The sequence below is a fragment of the Myripristis murdjan genome, chromosome 18, assembly GCF_902150065.1.
Source record: "Myripristis murdjan chromosome 18, fMyrMur1.1, whole genome shotgun sequence".
Taxonomy (NCBI): Eukaryota; Metazoa; Chordata; class Actinopteri; order Holocentriformes; family Holocentridae; genus Myripristis; species Myripristis murdjan.
Window position 1 is genome coordinate 23,974,040 of NC_043997.1, and position 23,727 is coordinate 23,997,766.

At 41.4% G+C, this 23,727-nt stretch overlaps 1 protein-coding gene across 1 annotated transcript in view; it reads right to left on the reverse strand.

The window, feature by feature from the left end:
- Positions 1 to 1,009: 1,009 nt before the first annotated feature.
- The window catches only part of nat16 (N-acetyltransferase 16), a 30,290-nt gene continuing 7,572 nt past the window's right edge, over positions 1,010 to 23,727 (reverse strand). The window contains exons 2-5 of the mRNA XM_030075883.1: positions 4,615 to 4,838; positions 2,427 to 2,651; positions 1,828 to 2,177; positions 1,010 to 1,411 (exon numbers count right to left, since the gene is read on the reverse strand). Coding sequence (XP_029931743.1) covers positions 1,183 to 1,411; positions 1,828 to 2,177; positions 2,427 to 2,651; positions 4,615 to 4,830 — 1,020 coding nt within the window. The 5' untranslated portion in view covers positions 4,831 to 4,838 and the 3' untranslated portion in view covers positions 1,010 to 1,182. The remainder of the gene's footprint in view (positions 1,412 to 1,827; positions 2,178 to 2,426; positions 2,652 to 4,614; positions 4,839 to 23,727) is intronic.

A 23,727-nucleotide genomic window follows, 5' to 3' on the forward strand; every position in this document is an offset into this window, starting at 1 on the left:
AGTTTAGCAAGCATGAATGAGCCTTCACTGAACACTGATCTTGTACAATCACAGAGGGACAGATGTTTTTCAAAAGACTTTTACAAGCTAATATTATTGATGATTAATAGAAAGTATGTCTATTTATACTGAGCATAATTATTTGTATTCAAGTCCTTCTCCCACTATTAGCTGAAGCCTGCAGAATGAAGCTTGAACTGGAGGTTAACATTTTCAGATGCAGTTTGTAAGCATTCATTTTCCTAGTAGTATACAAGACTAGATTGCACATTAATAATAAAACCTCAACAGTTAATATAAAAACTATCTCTAACTAAGACTTTACTGCAGCATTTAAGTTGAGTGAAAACATTAAATTAGTGACATAAGGAAAAGTAAAAGTTTACAAATAAAAAATGACCACAGCTAAGATGAGTATGACTGTGTAAATTGTCAGTTGTGATTAAATGTTAATGTTACAGACTGAGGCTTTGTTCATCTGGTTTTTGGAGAGATTTGTTGGTGATGATAATAAGGTCCTCAAACATGCATATATCAACATCAGAGTGATGGGATCTGCAAATTACCCCTATTTGATTCCTTTTTCATTCTTTTCACTCCAAGTTAGACACAAATTCTCTGTATTGTTTTCATAAAGTGCCTTACGAGTTGTGCAGACTTAGCAATCCAACTCAGAATGTGTACAGACGTATATACTTAATATTTACACAAAAAAAAAAAAAAAAAAAAAAAACAGGATTGAAAGACGTGAGAAACCCCAAGTGTGCTTGCAGTTTTTCTTCAAAGGATAACATTTGCATGTTTTGTTGTGTTTTTGTTTTTGTTTTTTAGATAAGATAAATTTGTGCTGAGGGTGTCAAAATAAAGGATTCGTGAGAAAGCTTTCCAGAGCTCATCACTTGGTTAAGATCTTTCCTCATCTTAAGGAATATTTGTTAGTATATTGTTAAATCAGACCTACTGCAAGTCTAAAGCAGCCTCAGGAGTCATGTTTTCTAGAAATGACACAATTTTGTTCCTTGCTTTCTTGTTTTCATTCCCTCTTAGGAGAAAGCTTGAGTTGCTTCTGTAAATTGTAATTAACTTGGGCCCATATCCTATGATTTTCCTATTTTTATCTACATCCTTGTTTTCACATCTTTTTGGCTCCTCCTACAAACCCTTTACCTCCTCCTCCTATTCTTACACAACATCTGACTCACAAACGCATTGCTCAGTGTACTCCTTCACTAGTTCCACACCCAAATTTTGACGGCAGAAATCGGCCATGGGTTTCCAAAGTGGTGGGTCCAGGAACATCTGACACATCACATGACCCTTCAGGCTGGCAGTGTGGCGGCGCAAGTGGCACAGGAACTGCTGGCGTGCCAGGGCCAGGTCTTTACCGAACATGTCAATGTTCAGGTAATACCTGGTTTAGGAAACAGTAGGTTAATTGAGTGAGTGGCAAGTTGAATTTCTATCAAAACACTAACACCGTGCGTTAGTCATAATAACTGCCATTGAGTTGGTATCATAGACATGGATTAACCTTAAGCCAACAGGCCGACACAACTTTTCAATGGCTGTCTTCAAACCATTTAATTAACATAATATACTATCATTCTAAAATAGAGAACACTTTCAACAATGTGGCATCTTTTCACTAAAGCACCACGTGGTCAAAGTCTCTAACCATTCTCTTTTAATATTATATCTTTGGTTTAAACATAATACATGTCTGTAAAACATACCAAAACATTTTGCTGATAGTATTTGTCCCAAACGCAAACCGCAAAACTTGTTCTTTTATTTGGCATTTTGAGTAAATACAGAGAAGACACTTACCAGTCATCTCCAATGGGCACCCTGAAGGGGAAGGTGCAGAGGCTGGCCACGGTGGGGCTGGTAACATCATCCACCATCCAATCAATCTCCTTCTTCAGGAGAATGGCCATGTTACTGGGCACCGGCTTGAATGGCTGCCAGTCTTGCACAATGGTGGCATTGGGCAGGACCCCGTGCATCAGGTCAGTGGCCAGATACAGCCGGTGAATGTCTTTGTGGTCGAGACACACTGGAGGAGGGATGGAAGAAGAGGAAGAGATGGAGGAAGGGGAGTGAAAGTCTCCATCCGGACCGAGCTCAGAGAGACGGAGCTTGAGGTCTTCTGCTCTGAAGCGCACCAGCAGAATGCCCTGGAGAGACAAATGGTGCAGGGAAAGTGAAGGTATGCTCTGACACGGGTGTACAACAACAAAAACACTACCCAAAAGCATCGACAATCGGCATAGACTAACAGCACTGACCAAACCAGAAGAAAGACCAAAAGTACATACCAAAAGTATTTGCCAAAAGCATTAACCAATATGAATAGAAAATCATTCCATTCCATTCTTTGGAACATTAAGAAATTGCTGTTATAGAAAGGGATTTTATTCTGGTACCTGCTTTGTAATGAGGCGATACTTCTGGAAGTCCTTAGGTCCAAGCACGTCATCACGAGTCAGGCGGGTGACTTTGACCTCTGGGAATTTGGATTTGACAAGCTGGGAGCAAAAGCGCAGCAGGACGCCTGCCACACCCTTGCCCCGTTCTTGGGGGGCAACACGAAGGCCCTCCACCAGCATAGTCTCCCCATCGTCAATCACACACACCGACTCGAGAGCAATCTGGGTAGCAACAAGGAGATGCAAGATTCCATGACTGTAAAATTGTAAAAGCGACAGTCTATTCAGCTACAAAAATACCAGCAACCAGATGGCTGAATTGAGTAAGAGAAGGTTGCCATATTGATGTAAACTCATCAGGTGAATTCCTGACCATATACTTGATCTTCCCTAACTTAATGAAATGCATCATACTGTATCTCTGATGCACTGTGCAAACGTTGGGCAAGTACTATCGTTCAATCTAATGATAATTTCTTGCCTAGTCACCAAGGTGGCAAAAGACAAAAGACTTTGCTTACTATTAAAACTGGGATTCTGACGAGAATTTAGACAACTTCCAGAACATATGACTTAATGTGACATGATCTTGCACACAGTGGTCACATACAGTTTATATACTGATTGTGATCAGGGATAATTTAAATTTGGACCAGTGGAGTCACTGATTTTTTCTCAAAAAATGCAAGACAATATGCCCCATACAGACTGAATACAGGTGGTATCTCTGACCATGTTGACTCTACGTCCAGGTCCAATTTCCACTGGCCTTTAAAAGGTCGGTCTCTCATTTTCTTTCATTAGTAGAAAATATGTTACCTACACTTATTAGATGATTTCATCTCATTTATTGAGTCTAAGTGCAAGTCTTAGCGCTGTGAACTGGTTAATGCCTGAAACTGTATGAGCTGTCAAATGTCTGAAGAAAACATTGGAATGTACAGGCATGATGGAATACATGTTTCGGAATGTGGGGTGCATTGCAAACTGCGTATCTAGGGGGCATCCGGACAACATCTAGAGCATTCAACATTTCAGGGCAGATTTCATCTATTCCCATGCCGTACCACTCTAGAATTTTCCAACTTTTTCAGCTTCTAGCAAGGAGATGGGTGATGATCATCCTGAATCATCCAGCCCTCCATCCTCTATGAAGGACATGTCTGTTGGATTTAGGAGCTCCTCAAAGTGTTTTCTACATAGTTGAGGATAGCCTAGACAAAATGATGTCTTTTACATGGCCTTCCCACACCTGAATATTCACCTCTGTAACCACTGAAGGTGCAGCACATCTACACTTGCTTACACCTCTCTGTTGAGTCGGGCTGACCAAACCCAAAGGCCTCCTTCTTTGGTCTGACAGCCTATCTAACCAGTGGTGTCCAACATCGGGTTCTTGGGTTGTTACTACAACAGTTGACCATCTGGCCATAACTCTGAGCTGCTGCTTCAAAGATGGAAGCTTTGAACAGGGTCTATTTGGATTCTGTGTCCCCAGCCTCCCCAGGATGCAGAGGAAGCTCCTCCAGAGGAGTAAGCTAAAGCCCCTCTGGAGAGAGTCCTTCAATAGATGTTCCTAGTTCACCCTGACAACATGTTTAGTTTTACCAGGTCAGTTTGGCAGTCCCTGGGCAAGCTGTCTGGTAGTCCTTGGGCAACTTCCACCTTGTAAGGAGGCCAAGACATGAGCCCAACTATATTAAGCTGGTATTGCTTGACGACATGCTCTGGCTACATTCCACATAGTCAGAGAATTTCTGCAGCCATGATCCTGTCTAACCCATCTAGTCATCTGCCCCATCCTGCAACCCAAGGAGCATCACTGCCTATCCTTTATTTTCCTGCTGCATGTGGTGGGCCCATCCTGGCTGAAATTATTGGCCTCCATTTTGAAACAGTTCTCCCAGCCAAAATCTCAACCAACCAAATGAATCTCTTAAATATATCAATATCTTCTAATATCGATCTGTCATCTTTTAAAATTAGACGCATGTATCATTTTTTCAGGGTCTCTTTTCACCCAACAAATCATGCAGGGGTATACAGAGACTTGAACGTAGCAGATAATGTGAAAGTTCATGCCACAGAGAAAATCTATGCCAGTGTACCTTTCAAAACATTAAAAGCATCCACCCCTACCTAATTCTCTCTTGTCTGAAATACAGTTTTTACACCATGAGCTCACCACTTTCCCCTGTTTGCGGGCCAGTATGACTGTACGGTTGGTCTCCTGCAACCAGGTGGTGTATCTGGTGGGCAGGTAGTCAAGGCCTCCATAGATGTCCTGACTCATTGCCATGATGTCATCAAAGTCCTCCTCAGTGGCTACAGTGAACTGGAGGCCTGCGTGGGAAAGGGGCTCTGGGAGCTCGGGGAGGGTCATGCCGTTTTCAATCTTCATCCTGACAGCTGAAAAAAGGTGTTGGGAGAGAGGAGAGAAGAAAAGGACAGAGTGGAACAATACTGAGTCATTATCTTTTGTGAAGCAAAAAGCTGCTCTATGTGGGAGAGAGCAGACAGAGGGAGGTGCAGGAGTTAGGGAAGACAGCAAAGAAAGAAAGGAACTGTTAAGTTTATGGGGCTGCAGATTGGTCTTCATTCATTTGTCTGTCTGTCATGTGATACCTCAGACATCAGTGTTCAGTTTTAATGAGACTGAGGAAATATGCATCCATGGGTATGATAGGCACAGGGGATGGGGGGACATGCCTCCCCCAACATCTGCGACCTGTCATCTCCATCCCACACATATTATTCCACCCACAAATTGTTAGTTAGCCCAGATACTTAAAAGGTCACCCTCTGTTGTGAGTCAGCGGCCCTTTCATTTTCCCTGAGCAAAGACAGAAAAAATGATGAATCTTCTATCTGCTGACTTCCAGCATGATATAGACATAGACAATGTCCTTAGCCCCTCTTTTCAGGTGTGTTTGGCACAAGATATTTTGCAACTGGATCAGTGAAAACTTGATGAGACATTGAGGTGCAGAAATCTGTTGCATTTACAGCATTAAGAACATGTGTAATCTGTGAATATGGAATTGCACAGCTTATAGCTTCTCTGTAGAAAATAGTGATGAAACTGCTTAATGCCCCTATTGCTTAGTCCTACATTAACTAGGGCTGTAACCAAATCACAATTTCCAGAGTTGACTCAGAGTCGGCATTACAATACCACAAATCGACTCTTTGTACCCCCACTCTGATGTTGCACAGTATCAGTTTGGCTGGTTTGGCCAGCAGTCCTCATTCACCAGCTCAGTGTGCAGCATCAGATTATGTTTGGTACTGTAGGCATGTCTTGATCTCGCATACTTGCATGTGATGTGTTTGAGCAGAGTGGCTGACAACAAAGCATGTATGTCCTGTAACTGTAATTCTCTAAGAGTGGCCATGGGCTTCAGTACTGTCCTCTGCAATTCGCTAGTAAATTAGCCTAATCCAATTAGTTGCATCTACATTTTTTTTTCTCCCAAAGGATATAAATTCCCTATTGCAATATATTCTCAGTGCATTTTTATGAGAATACATCTTGTGTGATTGTCATATTGCAATGCCCAGTAACTATCTAAAACTATCTTCATTTGCCTTATTCACTTCTTTGCTATGTTTGGTTAACTGACATCATGAGTGTAAAAGTGTGTCTCTTCATCTATGCACTCCTATTTTTACTTAGCAAAGTGAAAAGGTAATACAATAGTTAAAGATATTAAACTGTACTATGATTGTGGTCAATACAGCTGCTGAACTTCTGTCATTCATAACAGAACACATGCCTACACATCCGTATATACAAGCAAATACGCACACCAAACGATACCTGGAAGTGCGACTTACCTTTTGGGGGTCCGGTCCAGTTAGCTAGCCAAACATAATTCAAGCCTCTGTCTCATCAGCTGGATAACGCATGCATGTTTCGACAGTGGGTGGGGGGATCAGTCAGTCAGTCAGTCAGGGAATGATTCAGAGGCATTCAAGATTCTCAGTTGGGAGGGGGGCACTCTACAAAGGTTACCAGAAAACTAGGGGTTGAAGCTTTCAGGCATGTTGCACTCCTGGCCACACCCAATCAATGATGTCAAAGCAGGTGTTTTTTATTATTATTATTTTTCAATGACAAAGTACCTGCTGCCACCTCACTGATTGGGTTTGGCCAGCAAGGAAAAATGCCTGAAAGTTTCAACCCCTAGGAGGCAGTGCAGCAGATGTTTTCTGTGTGCCATTTGAGTTACTCTTCAAATCCACAATATGTACTACTGGGATGCAGTTTTCTTAGACTTTGGTAATTAAGTTAAGCTTGTTAAGTTAAATCAATTTTTTCTTTTTTTTCTTTTTTGCATGAACTGGTTTAAATGGTGTACGCATGGTGCACCATTTATACCAAACCCAAACCCAGTATCAAGTCAATGCTGACAGCAAGGATTTTTTTTTCACAAATGTCAGAAATGCTGTAATATAAAGTATGAATGATCTTTATTGTTAAACATTTCCGTAAAATGTGTTTCAGATGCTGTATGTCTACATCATACATTCATGTTTGTCACAAATTTGTCACAAATACTTTTCAGAAGTACACACACACACACACACACACACACACACACACACACACACACAAAACAATTAGGGCATGATCTTTTCTTTACACAATAATCGCTGATTTGTTAAAATAAAATCAGTCCTATGGGTATTACATAGTTAGCACATTTATCCCAGTGTGAAGCAAATTATGATTTACAAATCTCCATTTTATAAATGTCCATTTGTTTTTACAATCCACCAGTAGTACATTCATAAAATATTCATCGCTGTTCAACCATTTTTGAGGTATTAAATTTAGTATCCGCTTTATTACATGTAAAACCTGAGTCATATGCACACAATTTAAGAATTACAATACATCCCTCTAGTCTATATTCTTTCTTTTTTTTAACAGTTATCCATATTTTAGTCCATTTCACCCATGGATTATTAACAGTATTTATATAACCTTGAGGGTTGTTATCAGCATAGGTTGCCTGTAGGAGAATACAGGAATATTTCAATATTTAGCTTACTTGAGATGAGAATAGTAAATCTTCTATGTTCTGATTGATAAGGACAGCAACAGATTAGTGAAACCCATTCTCTTTAGTTTAATATGCTTATCATTTAAATGACTTCCCTGTAAATATACTACATGGGCTTGTTCTTTCTTCATTTAAGATTTAATTTTAATGTGTTTGACCAGATACAATGGCCCGTGTGTATATATCACTGTTAGTTTATCATTGAAATTAACTAAATAAAACTTGACAGATCTACTCACTGTACAAAGAAACACAAATGAAAATATAGGTTAAAAAGGTGTGATTCCAAGGCTGGAGGCTCTTGTAAATGACACTGGGCTGAGCTTTTTTTTTCATACATGTACTGGCCTGGTTCTACTCAGTTTGTGTAGAACCAGTGTTGTCTTTTTTTTTTTTTTTTTTTTTTTTTAAAGTGTTTAAAAAAAAAAAAATCAACAAATCTCAGAATGGCTGCTTCACATTAACAATATTAGTGTAACTAAGAGATTCGCTGGGAAAAATATTTAAATTTTTTTCTGGTTAGATTATCAACTATAGTACAACATTCACAAGTGTCGCTACAGGGCCTTCCTGGTTGTAAGCAGCTCTGTTTCAGAGGTGTTCAATTTCTCTCTGACCAATCAATGATGACAAAGCCCTCTGATGTCACGGCAGTCTGTTTGAGGGCGGGTCCAGGGTCTTTGGACCTACTCCGGAGATGGCCCATCTCAGGTGCAGCTCAGCATAATTTGACACGCTTAAAATGGTAATGGAATTGCAAATCAGCACGATATTGTTCAACTTGGCATGGCCAGAAGGGCCAGTGGAAATGTAGGGGAGCACACCTGAGGGCTGTGGGCGGCAACACCCAAAAAAGTAAATTAAAAAAGTCTCTGGTCATCACACAGAAGACTTCCCTGTGTATTCCTCCCAAGTACACACTGGTATTCTATGAAGTGGTATTCTGAGAAGTGAATGCAACACATGAAATAAAATAGAGCAATGACTAAATCACATTAAAACATAGCACTGTCTATTTTGGATTCTGTGTAGCTTACCAGCATAGTTTGTCACAACTTACAGCTTTTCTGGAGTCTTACTTAAGCTCACAGTCACTCCCTGATGTTCTTCTCGCATTTCTCTCCGCTGTCTCAGTCCTCTCACCACTTCCCAAGCAGAGCAGGACAGCTGCTCTGCCAGGCTCTCCCTCATTGTGCTTATGCTGCCGGGTTCATTCAGTCCTCCATGTCTGTAGCTGTGTCCTCTGCTGTCTGGTGCAGCCGCATCCCCTCTTCATAGAACTCCCACAGTTTAGCTGCAAATTGAGTCTGGAAGTGGATCTTGTTTTTCTTGAACTCACTTTCCTTCAGAATATTCGTTATGCTTCTGCAGGACCACTGGGATGTAGTCTTGATCGAACTACAGTGTATTAGTCTCCCATTCAAAAGCTACTTCTTTCTCCAAGCCTTGAGCAGAATCTTTTCTTCGATTTTGCAGGAATTTATAGGAATCTGATAACTATTGAGCCTGGCTTGTCTTCCCTGTCCCCGGAGGTCTTGGGGTAAGCGTCCGGTGTGCTTTCTCGATGCCAAACTCCGTCGATTGGGGGAATCTCCGGAGTGTCCTGTAATAACTTTTCCACAAACTCCAACATAGATTACCTCACTACTCCGTTCAGAGTCATATAGCCTTAGTCCCGTCTTGGTGAAGTCGTTGATTTTCTTGTTGATGTAACACTTTTATCATCTTGCTTAGCATCTGTTCCACGTTTTGAATGCGATCTTCCACGATTTTAAGGCCAATGTTATTGGGCTTGGATTAAATATTGTTTAGCTGTTGTTTTGCTTCTTTGCAAAAGTATTTGTATCTGTATCTCCTTTAAAACGTTTGTAAAACTTGTTAAACAGCAACGTCTGGATGGTCATCTTTGCCATCTTAGGCTACCACTCAGAGTGATGGTGTCACTTGGGTGATGGCAACACTCGAGGTAACAGTTCTCAGTTGAAACTCACCGTGTTTTCACATTTTGTCAGCAGGTTTATTGCCCTATTAGCACTTTTTGTTCAGCTTTTTTGCAGCTGTTATCGCTTTTGTCATGTTGTTCTCTAGTCTCAGAGCCCAAGGATTTCAGCAGCTCCATGCCCATCTTGAATGCCAGTTCCAGACACCTGACCCAAAAGTTATTCTGATAGGTTAATGAGTTTTCTCTCAGCTTCCGACGAAAGAGAAAAAAACAACATAGGTTAAATTACAATCTCTAAACTAAAGACACTAACTCCTTAGAGATCTCACAGTCATTCAATGTGGACCTGACAGCAGTCTGATGTATACATGCATATCTAAAGATGTGTAAAGACATGTGGACAGCCACACAGATAGGATGATAACAGTAGAGCCATTTCAGAGAGTAGGTTTACTGTCAACCCCAGGTTGTTAACCCAGTGAACAGAAACCTGGCATTTTCAGTTCAAAGAAATCAGATGAGATGAATTCTAGGTCTGTAACTATGGTAACTTTTGTTTTGAAGCTAACCTGTTCGGTTGCAGGTTTACTTGAACTAACTAACTAATTGATTAGAAAACGTTTGATAATTTAGTTTGAATCATTTTTGTTTGTTTTTGTGCACATTAGTACATATGCAAGCCTCCTCCATTTTCTCCGCTGTCTTTCTGTTGTTATTGAGAATACTTTTTAAAGGAGATATTTGTACATCTAACTCAGGTGCAGGTGTGTTGAAAAGTATCACTTAAGTCTTGAGAAAAGAAGATACTGGACACTGCCCTTGCTCATCGTCATAATTCATTGATCATACTGACGATCCAGAGGGACCAGAACATCAGTATTGTGATGCTGAGCAAGAGCAGTGTTCGGGCTTGTCCCCTCTCAAGATGGTCTTGAAAGAAAAAGGAGGAGAATCACCACAGTCCTCTCAAACCTGTTTCATGGAATTTTTTTTTTTTTTTTTGCAAATGGACACAAATCAAATTCATGTACATGAACACAAATTTGCCTTTTCATGCAGAAGTGGTTAACACCACCTCCAGAAGGGACTGAATTTCAGTAGCTTTAGCCAACAAAAATGCACATCCAGGTGGGGAGAGGTTAGGTTTAGGTATTAAAACCCAGAAACTGAACACGGTCTCGGTGTATGAAAATGACCATTGGTCTAACCTTGGACCAAAGTTGTGTTGATTGAGCCATTCTAAATCCCACCTTCCTCCTAACGTTGACTTTGTGGCTCTTTATGCTGCCTCATGGTACATGGTACAGGCATGAAATATATTTCCAACTGAAATACATTACTTTTAAAGTTGTGTCACGAAAAAAAATTGCCAATTCGTGTCCATGGGCATGAATCTATTGATTACATTTTCGTTAATACATCATGAAATGCTGTGAGGCCAGGTTGGTCTACATTGAGTCAACAGCACAGGGTTTGGGCTTAATCCAAAGCACTGTATAACAGACACTTGTTATCTTATATTTCAAAGTGCTACCAAGTTCCTTTTCGGCGAGTCGGTTTTAAAATGAAAAGGATGTGCAATATATCGATGGCTGAAACATATCTTGTGTTTAGTAGTTGAAATGTATATTTTGGCTCAGTCAGCGATATTCTCCCACACCAAATTAGACTCTTTTGCAGCTGCTGTCGTGTTTTTTTGTTTTTTGTTTTTTTTTTCCCCTATAGGATATGTTCCTGATCTGCATAGAGTTGTATTAAAACTTGCACTTCAAGAGGTTTGGAACATGAAACAGCATACAACAAGAGCAATAAGCAAGTCTATGACCAAGTAATGCCATTAAAACGCAGGAACTTAAATACTGCAGCTAACATGCAATCAGATGCAGCGGGGGGGGATGGCAACAGGAAGTACAGGAGCCCAGCTGGGACACCTTGGCTGACCTCTGGTGGAGGGTACAGCTCCTAAGGGAGCAAAACAGAGACTTTGTCCCATGACCCGCACTTGCAGTCTTGAGCGTGTTTACACACAACCGAGTAAGTGTGGAAATGCACAAGAGAATATGCACTTACTAAAATGATATGACAATTTTCAGAATGGGTGATCTGTCCATTGAAGGGCTCCATGTGTCCCACAATTCATCAGGAGTTTGCATGTATTAATGGTGGAGTGACAATTAAGATGATATGCAAAAAGAACCCCATAAAAGTCCATATTAGATTAATGGATATCGTGCTCTGTACTGTTATTTAATTATTTGCTCATTTATTTACAGCTCTGTTAAAATATTTATGATTATGGCCAACCCTATTGCTTGAATGTTAGATTAGTATCAAAGCACACGGACAAAACCTCCGACCACTTTCAGTCTTAATGCATACTCATGCAATTTGGTCATATCCTGGAGATACATCACTCAAGTTGCCACTCGAGTGAGCACACAAAGACCAGGAGTGTGGGTATTGGGACAAAGCCAGAGGCACATTAGGGGAAGGGAGATCCAGAAAAGCATGATGTGGACCCTGCTGCCTTAAGAGGAAGATGTCAAAATATCAGCTGACACCGTAGGTATTAAAATCAAGACTGAAGACTATGGAGTGTTTCTCATATTGATCCGAATGCAGCCAAACTTTTTAAATTTATTTTTTCTTTCTTTTCTGCAGAGAGCATGGTCACCATGTGCTGGCCATTCGGAAGAATTACACTTTTTAGGCACCAGGCATGACTTCTCCATTCAGTCTCACTGGTTGACATGACTCACAATATTTGTCTATAAAACGCCAAAGCTAGCCAGGGACTTGAAGCCTTCTCAAATAGTCACACATAATGCACTATGGACTGGGTTCACTTTATGTATTCCTTTATTTGGAAAACCTTGCGGCATCAGGATCTTTTTTTTTTTTTAAGGATTGGAAGCTTAAATCATATCAGTCCAGCAGAGGCAGTGACAAGAAAATACAGATGAGCAACATGAATCAGTGACATGTCTTTAAAATTAGGCTTGAGTGGGCAAGGATGTCTCAAAAATGAAAAGTGAAGGAATAATAAGTGAATAACATGTATCTGGAGGAAGGAAGGAAGGAAGGAAGGAAGGAAGGAAGAGGGAGGTGGGCAGGAGGGAGATAATTCAGATGTAGCAGAAAGAAACAGAAGAGAAACTGAGCAGTGGTAAGATAAATATGAGTACTAAGATGAAGAGAGTGCGGAATTTATGGAGAAAAGAGAATCAGAGCAGAGAGAAATGAGGGAATGAGACATCAGACGAAAGAAAGAAAAAAAACAGATGAACTACAGAGACAGGATGAGAAATACTGGCACCTATCTCTATCCCTGCCTCTTCCCATAAACCCTGTAAACCCTCTGCCCCCTAATCCCTTCAGTAATACTCCCTGTCACCCATTCTGCATTACAAATAGTGGTATTTGTCCACAGCTTAGCGGAAGAATTCAGAGTGAGATAATTTGATGCGGGCTATATGTAAAAAACAAAACAAAAAAACAGCTCTGAGGAGATTTCCCAGTGTTTAAAAAGCCCACCATGTTACCCACAATGTTGTTCACTCATCAAACTAAAAGACATTACAATAGGATGAAATGGACCATGTGTGCTTGCTCTTTCTAGGTGCCTGGGTGAAGGCTGGAGTGGGGGTATGCATGACCGGAATGAGTGAAACTACGTCGACTTTAGAAGCAGTGCTGCTTTAATAAAGAGAATCATCGAAGACAGTATTTAATTTAAGTGTTGACAGATGATGCACAGTGCACCAGCCTCCATCTGGCTGCTGCACCGTGCATCAGTGCAGTGTGTACTTCCCTTACGCAGGCTTCTTCGGACATAACAAATTACATAATTCCCATAAGCTCCTTCTGGGCATAAAATATAAGATACTTTAAGCTAAGATAAGATTTGATGCAATTTGATACAATAAGATTCAAAACAATCAAACACAATAAGATATACAGTAAGGCACAATGTGATAAAATACAGTAGGATGATAATTTACACAATTATAAGACACAGTAAGATACAATAAGATACAAAGCAATATAAGATACAATATGACCAGATACAGTACATCACATAAGATAAAGTAAAATATACAGTAAAAATATATAATAAAATAAGGTATAATAAACATACCAATTAAGATACAATAGATTAAGATGCAATAAATTATGATAAGCTACAACAACATATGTTCAGTCCCAACTGACTGATCCTAAGTCCTGCCCCCCTTAGTTACTGTTGCTAGGTCGGACAAGGATTATGTACTCAGCCATGGTGACGGTGAGATTCAGTGATATACTGCAAAACAAACCCAAAAACAAACATAGTGATAATTTCTGGAGACTAACGGACCTCATGTCATTATGAAGCCACCAGAAAGGCCTTCACTATGGAGGGAAGGTACTAGTGAGGCAATAGTGATTGCTGTTAAATGGATAATCTGCGATGACAATGCACCTGATTCTCTAAAATGTTAACATTATTTTAAGCAATTAATTTAATCTTAAATGTCTCGTTGCTATGTACAGAGTATCTGTTCCAGTGCCAGTTCCAGTTATTGTAATAATCTGGATGACATGTTTGGTTTTGTCTGTGTTTTTTAACATCAACCTGCCATGGGACTGCAGGTGGAAATTAGCTCTTTTAGCTAAGTATCTTTTCTATTTGAGTTTAATGAATTTGCACATGGTCCCTGATGAAATAAACTTATAAAATAAAATACATAAAATGTAACTGTTAACCTTTTTCTGGTGTTTCACTTTTATGTTGTGGGCCCGTTAGTAACAGTAGCTGAACGTTAGCACACCAGGGCTAAATTACCTATCGAGCTAACTGCTAATCTCGGCAAATAATGCTTCAGGGCTAATGTCTGTAACATTAACTCTTGGTTTGATTAAAAATAGAGATATCAAAGACATTCACTTACCTTCAAGTACATGTAGGTGTTTTGTTAATGTAATTTCTATCCATTTAGCTGCGTGGTTGGCAACACAGTTTGTATCCAGAGGAGGCACGGCGATCGGTTCTTGTTTTGGTTTGGAGGCCGAAGAAATACCGTTTCTTTTGTTCAGACTCATCCAATAGTGCGTGCCACTGCTGCATATAGTCCAGGCATAACATTTCACCATATTTTTTTTATTTTTATTTTTTATGTAACAGCATAAAATGCCATGAACATCTGGAGAAACGTCAATCAAGTCTCTGGAGAAAGAAAAGTGTGTGTGTGTGTGCGTGTGTGTATGTGTATGTGTGGATGCCTGGGAAGGTGAATTTGTTCAAAAGGAAACAGATTAACTTTGATTTGTAGAGAACCACAAAAACTGAGTGTGACTCGGCTGAGAGCACCGGTGGACAAGGACAGAGAGACAGAGAGAGGAAGTGGCCACTCAGTCCCAGGGCTCTTGTTGACTTGTGGTGGCTAACACAGGAACGCCAGACATTTTCCAATAATCTGTCGATGGATCATGTGAGCTGAGAGGGCATTTCCAGTGAAAACACTGTCTGGTTGCAGCAGACACAAACACACACACACGTGCACACACACGTACTGTGCACACTGGTAGTTTTCCATCATGCTTTGACCTAGGCTGAGATGAGCTGGCAGGCTTTGCTGGGCAGTGAAGTCCTGCCAGTGAGAATGCTGCTACGCTGTTGGTCTCAATTTTCTTTCCCTCTCGCTTTCTTTTTGTCCCATTTATCTGTTTTCCTTCCATTCACTCTCTTGCTTCTATCCTATCCTCATCTCACTCTCTGCTCTTGGCTAACTTCATCTCTCTTACACACAAACCAAGCACAGGCAACTGTGGGATCTGAAAAAGGACACAAAGATCACATGAACAAACAGAGACAAACAAAACAGAGTGAGCGAGCGAGCGAGCGAGAGAGAGAGAGACAGAGAGAGACAGAGAGACTGAAAGACCAGAGGACAACCAAGGTTGGCAGTGAAGGTACTGGCCAAGGCCATCACAGTCCCCCACCCCCACCCCTACGGACGCCCCTAGGCGCTAGGGCTGCACGATTATGGCAAAAATTAAAATCTCAACAATTTTGGTCAACATCGAGATCACGATGATTGAAGTGAATTAACTAAATGAACACCAAGAATGCATTACTAAACATATTACGTAATTAATTCAGAAACGCATAAATTTTGGATGGTCTGATGGTTTTGGGTGCAGTGCTGTATGACTAGTTTCAGTCCTTGGTTGGGCACATTATAGTGTGCCTCTATACAGGTATTGATTTTGGGAGAACAATTGCAAAAAATGCATACCACAAGTAAATTATTTTCTGATTTAGTCACATCTTTGTTTTCACACACGCACAGGTTTCCCACAGGTAAAGATGGAAGGAAAAGGGAGGGAGTGTTTCTTTCTATTTGTAGATTTGTGCCTCCACTGCTCAATGGAATAAATCAGGAACACATCAGTCTTTTTTACCACACTATCAAACATACTGATTCAACATGCTGGATTCAATCAGTCCAAGACTGCCTTTGGCTGCAGATACTACCATACAACACATGCACAGGATAGTTTCTTGTTCCCCACTGGATTCTTTGAAAGTGATTCCAAACCACTGAAGTAGTGTCACCTTTTTTGTTGACCAGGCGCTCTCTTCTGGCCATCTTTCAGCTTTCACAGATGGTAGAAAAGAAAATGAACTATCGTTACGGTATATTTGGCAAACCTGCCACCATCTCTGTGAAGGTTCTCGTGAGCTGATATGAAATGGCCAGAGTGTGTTTGAGGGAGGGGTGCCAGGGAGGTAAAAAGGAGGCACTTGATCTGTTGCACAACACAAGATAATGTCCAATAAACTGACAGCAACACTGCTAAACAGACCAAGCCACAAAATCATTTTGTGTCGACTTTCTGGTGTTCATGATTGTAGGAAGCTGAAAACATATTTGAAAATAAAAGTCAATTAATCGTGCAGCCCTAACTTGGTGTCCTAGCTATTTGGTCCAAATTGTGTTGGTGGAAGTCAGCAATGACAGAAGAGTCCAAGATGTCCTGGGCCAGAACCCAAAATTGTTCCTCAGGAACATACTCTTCCCAATCCACTAGGTACTTAAATCCTCAGCCCTGATGATGGAACCCTACAGACGCTTCCATGTAGACCTCAGAGCCATCAACAAGCCTGACTGCTGAAGGGGGCTTGCAGAGAGGGGCCAAAGGACTCTGACCCACTGGCGTGATGTGGGAGACACTGAAAGTCTATTACATCCTCCTTAGCGTGTGGAGTACTGCAGCTGGACAACAGCAGTCCCGATGAGTTAGAGGTGGTAAGTAAGCCAACAAACCATGGAGCCAACTTATGGGACTCTACCTGCAAGGGTAGGTCTTGTGGGTAGCACCAGCCCCAGTAGCTAGGGGATGAGAATTGCTGGCAATCGGCATTCATAATGGGCATATGAATGGAGCAGTATGGTGTGGACGCTCTTTCAGGTCCAAGAACAATTGTTGAAAAATGCCTTTGCTAACAGAACACTGACTTCCTCTTCCTGGGCAGGAAACCTGATGAGGTTGGTATCCAGAACAGCACTGGAAAGGAGATAACCCCATGGAGGAGACGGGAAGGGAGTTGTGAGCATATTCAACCCAAACCCAACTTTGGACTTCAGGAAACTCAACGCTGAATTACCAGGCAACAGAGGGTGGTCTCCAGATGCTGGTTGGTTCACTCGGTCTGGCTGTTGGTCTGAGGTCGAATCCTGAGGACAGACTGAAAGATGCTCCGATTAATTTACTGAATGCCCTCCAAAACTGGAAATTGAACTGGGGGTGCCTATCAGAGATAGCATCAACAGGTAATCCGTGCAATCTAAAAATATCCTCATTCATAAGCTGGGCAGTGCAACAGATACAAAAATGTATTAATATCATGTGCATTAAACTTCAATCTGCCCAATCTGCATGATGCCCAACTGAATAATTTGGTGAGGATGTAATGTCAGGTTTATATCCCTCTTTTCTTCTTATGATGTCATTTACATCATTTATGTAATTTTATGTTGTTTATGGCCTAGATATATGTTATATGTACACATGTATGTGCACCATTGTTTTTCCTGGTTTTTAACTTGGCATCAGATATATGCCCTGTTCATTTGATGTCTAGTTTATAGAATATAGTCCAGTTTCCCAGCAGGAAGTGGACATGAACACCCTTCAAAGACGTTTCAAGACGTTTTAAAATAGAGTTTTCTGTGAAAAATAATAAAATCGATCTGAAAATATTTCATTTAGCTATACGTAAAACTTTAAAACATAAATTTATGTTTGACACATATAATCCCCCAATGTTCTGTGTTCCGCTATGGTTGTTTTTGTAAATCAGTGAAAAAGAAAAAGAGAAGAGGGGGAAGTGAGGGATAAGGACCCGGTTAAAGGGTATATCGGGGTATGACGATTCACTGATTAATCTAGATGCATCGGACTTTCTGTGTATGACGCGACTACATTGAGCACGTTTACATGCAGACCTTATTCCTGTATTAACCGGAATATTCGCAATATTCCGGTTGCACACGTGTCATGTAAACACGCACCGAACCCGATTAAGGTCATATTCCGGTTGGAGAGAATTCCGAATAAGCCCCCTGGAATATTCCTGTTCCAACCGGAATATTGGGGCATGTAACCACCTTAGTCGGAAAACTCCCCGAACCAGAATATTCAGTCACGACTACGCATGCCCGACTCACAAGGAATTCTGTGGCGTCTTTGTTGCTATGGTTACCTGCAAGCGGGGAAAACGGCATGGCGAACAGCAGCAAGAGCCAGGAGACTGCAGTCCACCTTCAGCTAATGAAAGACTTAAATATCACAGAGTATATCGATGGGAGAAAACATAGAAATAGCGACAGAAGAAGAAGAAAAAGAAGAAGAAGACGAGGAAGAAGACTTCTTCGTCTGTTTTTTCGGCAGACCAGACGCCTATACGCGTGCTGCTGCCCCCCGTGGCTGAGTGTCGCATTACGTCAGAGAGTGGAATACGCCGAAACACGGGGGCATGCCAAGTAACATGTAAACGGAATATTCCAGTTGCCGCGGCGCAGTTACCTTAACCGGAATATTGAGCCGAACCGGAATATGGTGTGCATGTAAACGTAGTCATTGATTTATCAAATGTGAACGGTTACATCTGATCACATGATCACTGCTCCCCTTGCGCAAACAAATGTTCTGCTTCTGCCCACTTTCTTTCTTTCCTTTTCACCTTGTATGGTCAAAGACGTTGACCGACAGTGAAGATATTTGCGACGCAACCCCAAAATGTTCCTAAAACGCAAGTGTGGACTAAGATTGGGTTTTGTAAGATGGAAAACTCAATTATAAATGTTTTGCAATAAGCAAATTCTACTACCAAACCCATAGCACTCTTCAGTGCAACATAGTTTCATCATATTGAACAGAGTATCTCAGAGCAAAAATGCATTATAAACATTGATTACACTTGAATGATTACCATGTTTTACAACCAACAAATGAGATTCTGATAAAGATGTTAACACCACTGCAATGTCCCCTTCTCTCTCTCAAGATTTAGTAAATCTATCAGGGGTTCTTCTTGCTACTATTAGCAAAACAATAGCTTTGGTAGAATCAAAATGTAAAGATTCATACTGCTTCATTGCCTCATAATCACACCACATCATATCGCAGGGCTGAATCTAATTGTACAGATTTCTTGTTTACTTAAAATATATCGAGACGCAATGTATTTCTGATCAGATCAAGATGCATGTGGAATCAGTCTCAGTACCTCCGACTGAATCTGATTTCACAACATTACATGAGGGGCTGTTGCGTTATTTTATGGAAATGTGGCTTTCAGAAAAATCCTTGCCATGGCTATTCAACCAGGTGGACTAACTCGCCTCTGACAGAAAAACTACCTTGACTGGTGAGAATCAAGGGAGCAGTGTAAGTGTCTACACCACTAATGAATGGTGTGGAAATTCAAAACACTGCTCGCCACTGATGGAATTTCTGATAGTGAAGTGTCTCCCTTACTGCTTGCAAAGAGAATTCACTAGCATCATTGTAGTGGCTGTGTACATGTCTTCTAGTATCAAAGCTAAAGAAGCTCTGGGTGAACTTAATGAAGCCATTAGAGGTTTGCAAGCTGATGGCTTTTTTATTGTCACATGGGACTTCAACCAAACAAACCTCAAATCAGTCCTCCCAAAATTCTACCAAGACGTTAACTTTACTACCAGAGGAAAAACATATTGCATGTAGTCTATAGAAACACTTGCAGAGCAAAATCCCATCCTGATATGGGATATTCTTTCTGTCATGCTGATACCAGCATAAACACCCATCCCAAGGATATAATAGTGTCTCAACAGAATAATCAGGTGGCACTGCATCCAGATCACCACCACTTTAAACCTGCCCCACAAGCCTGTGTCAGTGGTGGCACCCTTACTAATGTGTTGAATAAGTTCTATGCATGATTTGAGGCAAAGAACAATGTGTCTGCAATGAAGTTTATCCATCTTCATGATGAGCAGCCACTCTGCCTGTCTGCTGCCAGCGTCGAGAACCAATCAAAACAACATGCTCAACGAATGTGCTGACCACCTAGCAGAAGTCTTTACTGACATATTTAACACCTTCTTGATCCAGGGAGTTTTCCCAACTTGCTTTAAGACCACAACTATTAGGCTGTAATGTCCTGCCTAAATGCTACCACCCAGATGCATTTACTCCTACCACCACAAAATGCTTTGAGAGGCTGGTCATGAGCTGTGTAAACTCTGGACTTACCAGCTCGATGGACCCTTCAGTGGTTACTACTGAATGCATCCTGACAAATTGTATCACCACCTGCTATGGTAACTGCAGTTCCACAGACCACAAGATTTTGCAGAGAGTAGTGAAAACATGGGAAAGGGTAATTGGTTGACCCTTCTCCTCCATTCTAGACATTTTTCAAAAACGCTACATAAGTAAGGCCACTAATATAGCCAGTCCTCCTCATATGGAATGTTCACCCCTCTGCCCTCCGGATTCTGTAAAATACAAGCCACAGCCACGGGACTTTCTGACATAAAAAACTTTGTGAATACAGCCCCATGATGCACATTCCCATTCAGCGGGCGATGGTTGATGCAGGCACTTGTCCTTCTTGATCTCAAAATACGCACCAGCAGGGGAGGACAGATGGATGTTGCTAGCTGTAAAAGACTCATAAATATATTTATTCACAGCCTCAGTGTCAGCTCTGGGAAGGGAGATGGTAAGATGACCTTTGGGTGGAGAGGTTCCAGGTGGTCACCTGCACAGCCATATGGTCTATGAAAGGGAAGGAAAGTAACCCTGGACATCCTGAAGCTAGGTTTTAGGTCCAAATGCTTTGAAGGCACAGCTGGCAAATCCTGAATCTCCTCCTGGACTGCAATCTGAGGCACCACAGAGACTCTCGACAGAACTGACTCCAGCCCATAATAGTACTAAGCAGTCTATTTGGGGCTTGAGCTTCTGTAACCAAATGTGTCCCAAAACATCAGGTACCTGAGGAGAGGTGCTGAGATGTAAGGAGATCTGGTCATAATGATTACCAGAAAAGAGTGACCTGAGCCAAAGACTGACCATTACTGGCTTACTGGCTTTTTAAAGAGTTCAGAGGTCAGGCAGTAGATACAGGAAATGGAAATGCTGGAGTTCCAAGTGACTTCTATTCATCTGTATTGGTTCAAGGGGAATGACTGGCTGTAGTGCAGAGGAAGCTGATATAGGGGCAACAGGAATGCAAGAGGGCCCTTCCTTCACCATGGTTGAGAACAGCTGAAGCTCTTTTCCCTATAATGCTGACATAGATGAGGGTCAATTCTATTGGTCAGATCAATAACAGAAATGTGATCAACTGGCATTTTTCTGACTCAGATAAACCATTCAAACAGGCATCATGTTGTGCTCTGACCATGCACAGTGGCATCCAGGGTACCAAGAGAATAATCAGGTGCAGATCTTGTGCCTTGACTCTTATTTCTTCAGTGAAGAGTTTCAAGCAGATGGGTGCCAGAGAACTGGATGTTCCCACATGAATGTCCTTCATTTGTCAATAACTCCAGTAAGAAGGAGAAGAAGCGATTATATAGGCTATACAATGACAATCAGTGGGAAAGGTGGATTGTTTTATCTTGAATACCAGGGTACCTGCACATACCAGGCTCACCATCATTTTGTCCTGGAGGAGGCAGCTGCAGCTTAGAAGTCTGAAACTGCATAACCTAGATACAAGACGGTCCACACTGCTAACCAGGGCCTGAACATTTTGGTTGACTTGCTTGTGTTTTCTCAGCACTGAATCTTGCTCCTCAACAAAGGAGTGGAGCTGTTGGAGGTCCGTTGAGTCGTACAATGACTTAGGCAGCACTCAAGCAAATCGGTGGAAGCTGGGATACAGTCAAAGACTTTTCTGAAGAAGGAAAGCAGTTCACAGTGAGAGGCAGGCAATGCATCATGCATGGAACAGATTTACCAAAACAGGAGTCAAAGACAAAAACTGGACAAAAAAATCACAAGCAGAACAGAGACAGGCAGGCAGGAAAAAACTTCAAGGCACACTTGAACAAGCTGGCAGAGATTGACTAGACAAGGGTAGGTATAAATGCTGTATGGGCCAATGAGATGACGAGGAACAGCTGAATGGGTGGGAGGAAGGCAGATGTTGATAGGTGGACACAGGGTCCAAAATTAACACCATGTATCCGCCAAATATGATTTGGGTTTGGCGGCCAAATAAATTGGGTTCCCCAGCCAGGTGGCCAGTAAATAATTTGGGATTACAGTGTAGGGCCAACTTTACAGCACTGTGTTTTTGTGTACAGGCAAATATACACCATACCTGTCTACCATACCTATCATGATGTCAGCCAATCAAATCAAGGCTGCTACCATTTGGTGCTTTTTACACCATGTCTGTCTATGTTTTTGCCATTAGAAACATCTGTGTTACATGTTATTAGAGATGTAGCGACACAGTTCCAGTATTAAGCCACCAGAAAGAAAACATGAGGATGAAGAGAAAAGTCAGAGGTTAGCTTTCTTGTGAGAGGTGTCGTCTGACTGAGCCCTGGTTAGGATCCTGACTGAAATATGAAACTCGAAAGCACAGTATAGACATAATGCACAATGCAGTTTTATGGCTGGAAACAAACTGTTTTGGCTGGTCAATTTTCAGAGTTTACCTGCCATTAGCAGAGAAGTCAAAAAGTTCATTTTGGACCCTGGCTAGACAGCGGGCAGGGAAAGGGGAGAGACATGGGAAAGATTGTCAAAAGAACAGGCGGGAACTACAGATTCTACACAAAAAATATATCCAAACAGAAAGACAAACAGAACATGACAAGAGAGAGGGACAGAAAGAGAGAAATTCAAAAACCAGCGCTAAACCAGATTTCATGACAATCCGCTATGGAAATAAAAGCATCATGCTTCATGCTACTTTTTGGAGATCTGCTGATTTTGGATCAGGATGTGGAGGAACGATTGACGATGTTTTCCATATATATATATACATATATATGACATTTGTGCACTTCTGTAAAGATGATGTGGGTTTACGTCGACTTACCTTGATTTAATCTAGATATCCACATTAGATAATGTGTGAGCAATTGTGAGGTACTTTGGAAACACGCACCACTTGCCTCAATCTGGATAGAATGGCATACCCGTCTTGTTGCTTTGTGATGGCTATCAACCATAAGAGAAGGCTATACATCCTATATACAGCTATGGAGGACAGATACAAGTAAGAGTCAGCCCTTAATCTAACCAAGTACACCTACACATGTTCACTGCAATAATCCCAGCTTCACTGGTATTATCACAACACCAAAATCACACAGTGCCACTGATCTGCGTAACAAACACCCAGCTACGCCACTCCACCCATATTAGCACTAGCAAGTTAAGACCCTGAAAATCCCAAACTCGCAAAAAGGGCCAAAACTGGTTTAATGCCAGACAAAATTTGCAGCTCACTGACATTAAGCCTTGTTACCACCTGCTGTTGGGTTAACGCTGACATGAAAATAGAGCCTGAAGTCTTCCTTGCATTGAAGTTCACAGTTGTCAGCTTTGAGTGCATAGCTGTTGCAGCCACCATGGCTGCGGTGAGCGCAGAGCTGTGGAGGATTTTGGTGTTGAACCGTTTCTGATCTGGCAGGTAGGTGTTTGTTTGCAGGGTCAAATGTTTGCAGGATCAGAGACGTTCTCTTCTTAGCTGTAGGTACAGTTAGTAGGCAAGATCCCCCAGTCA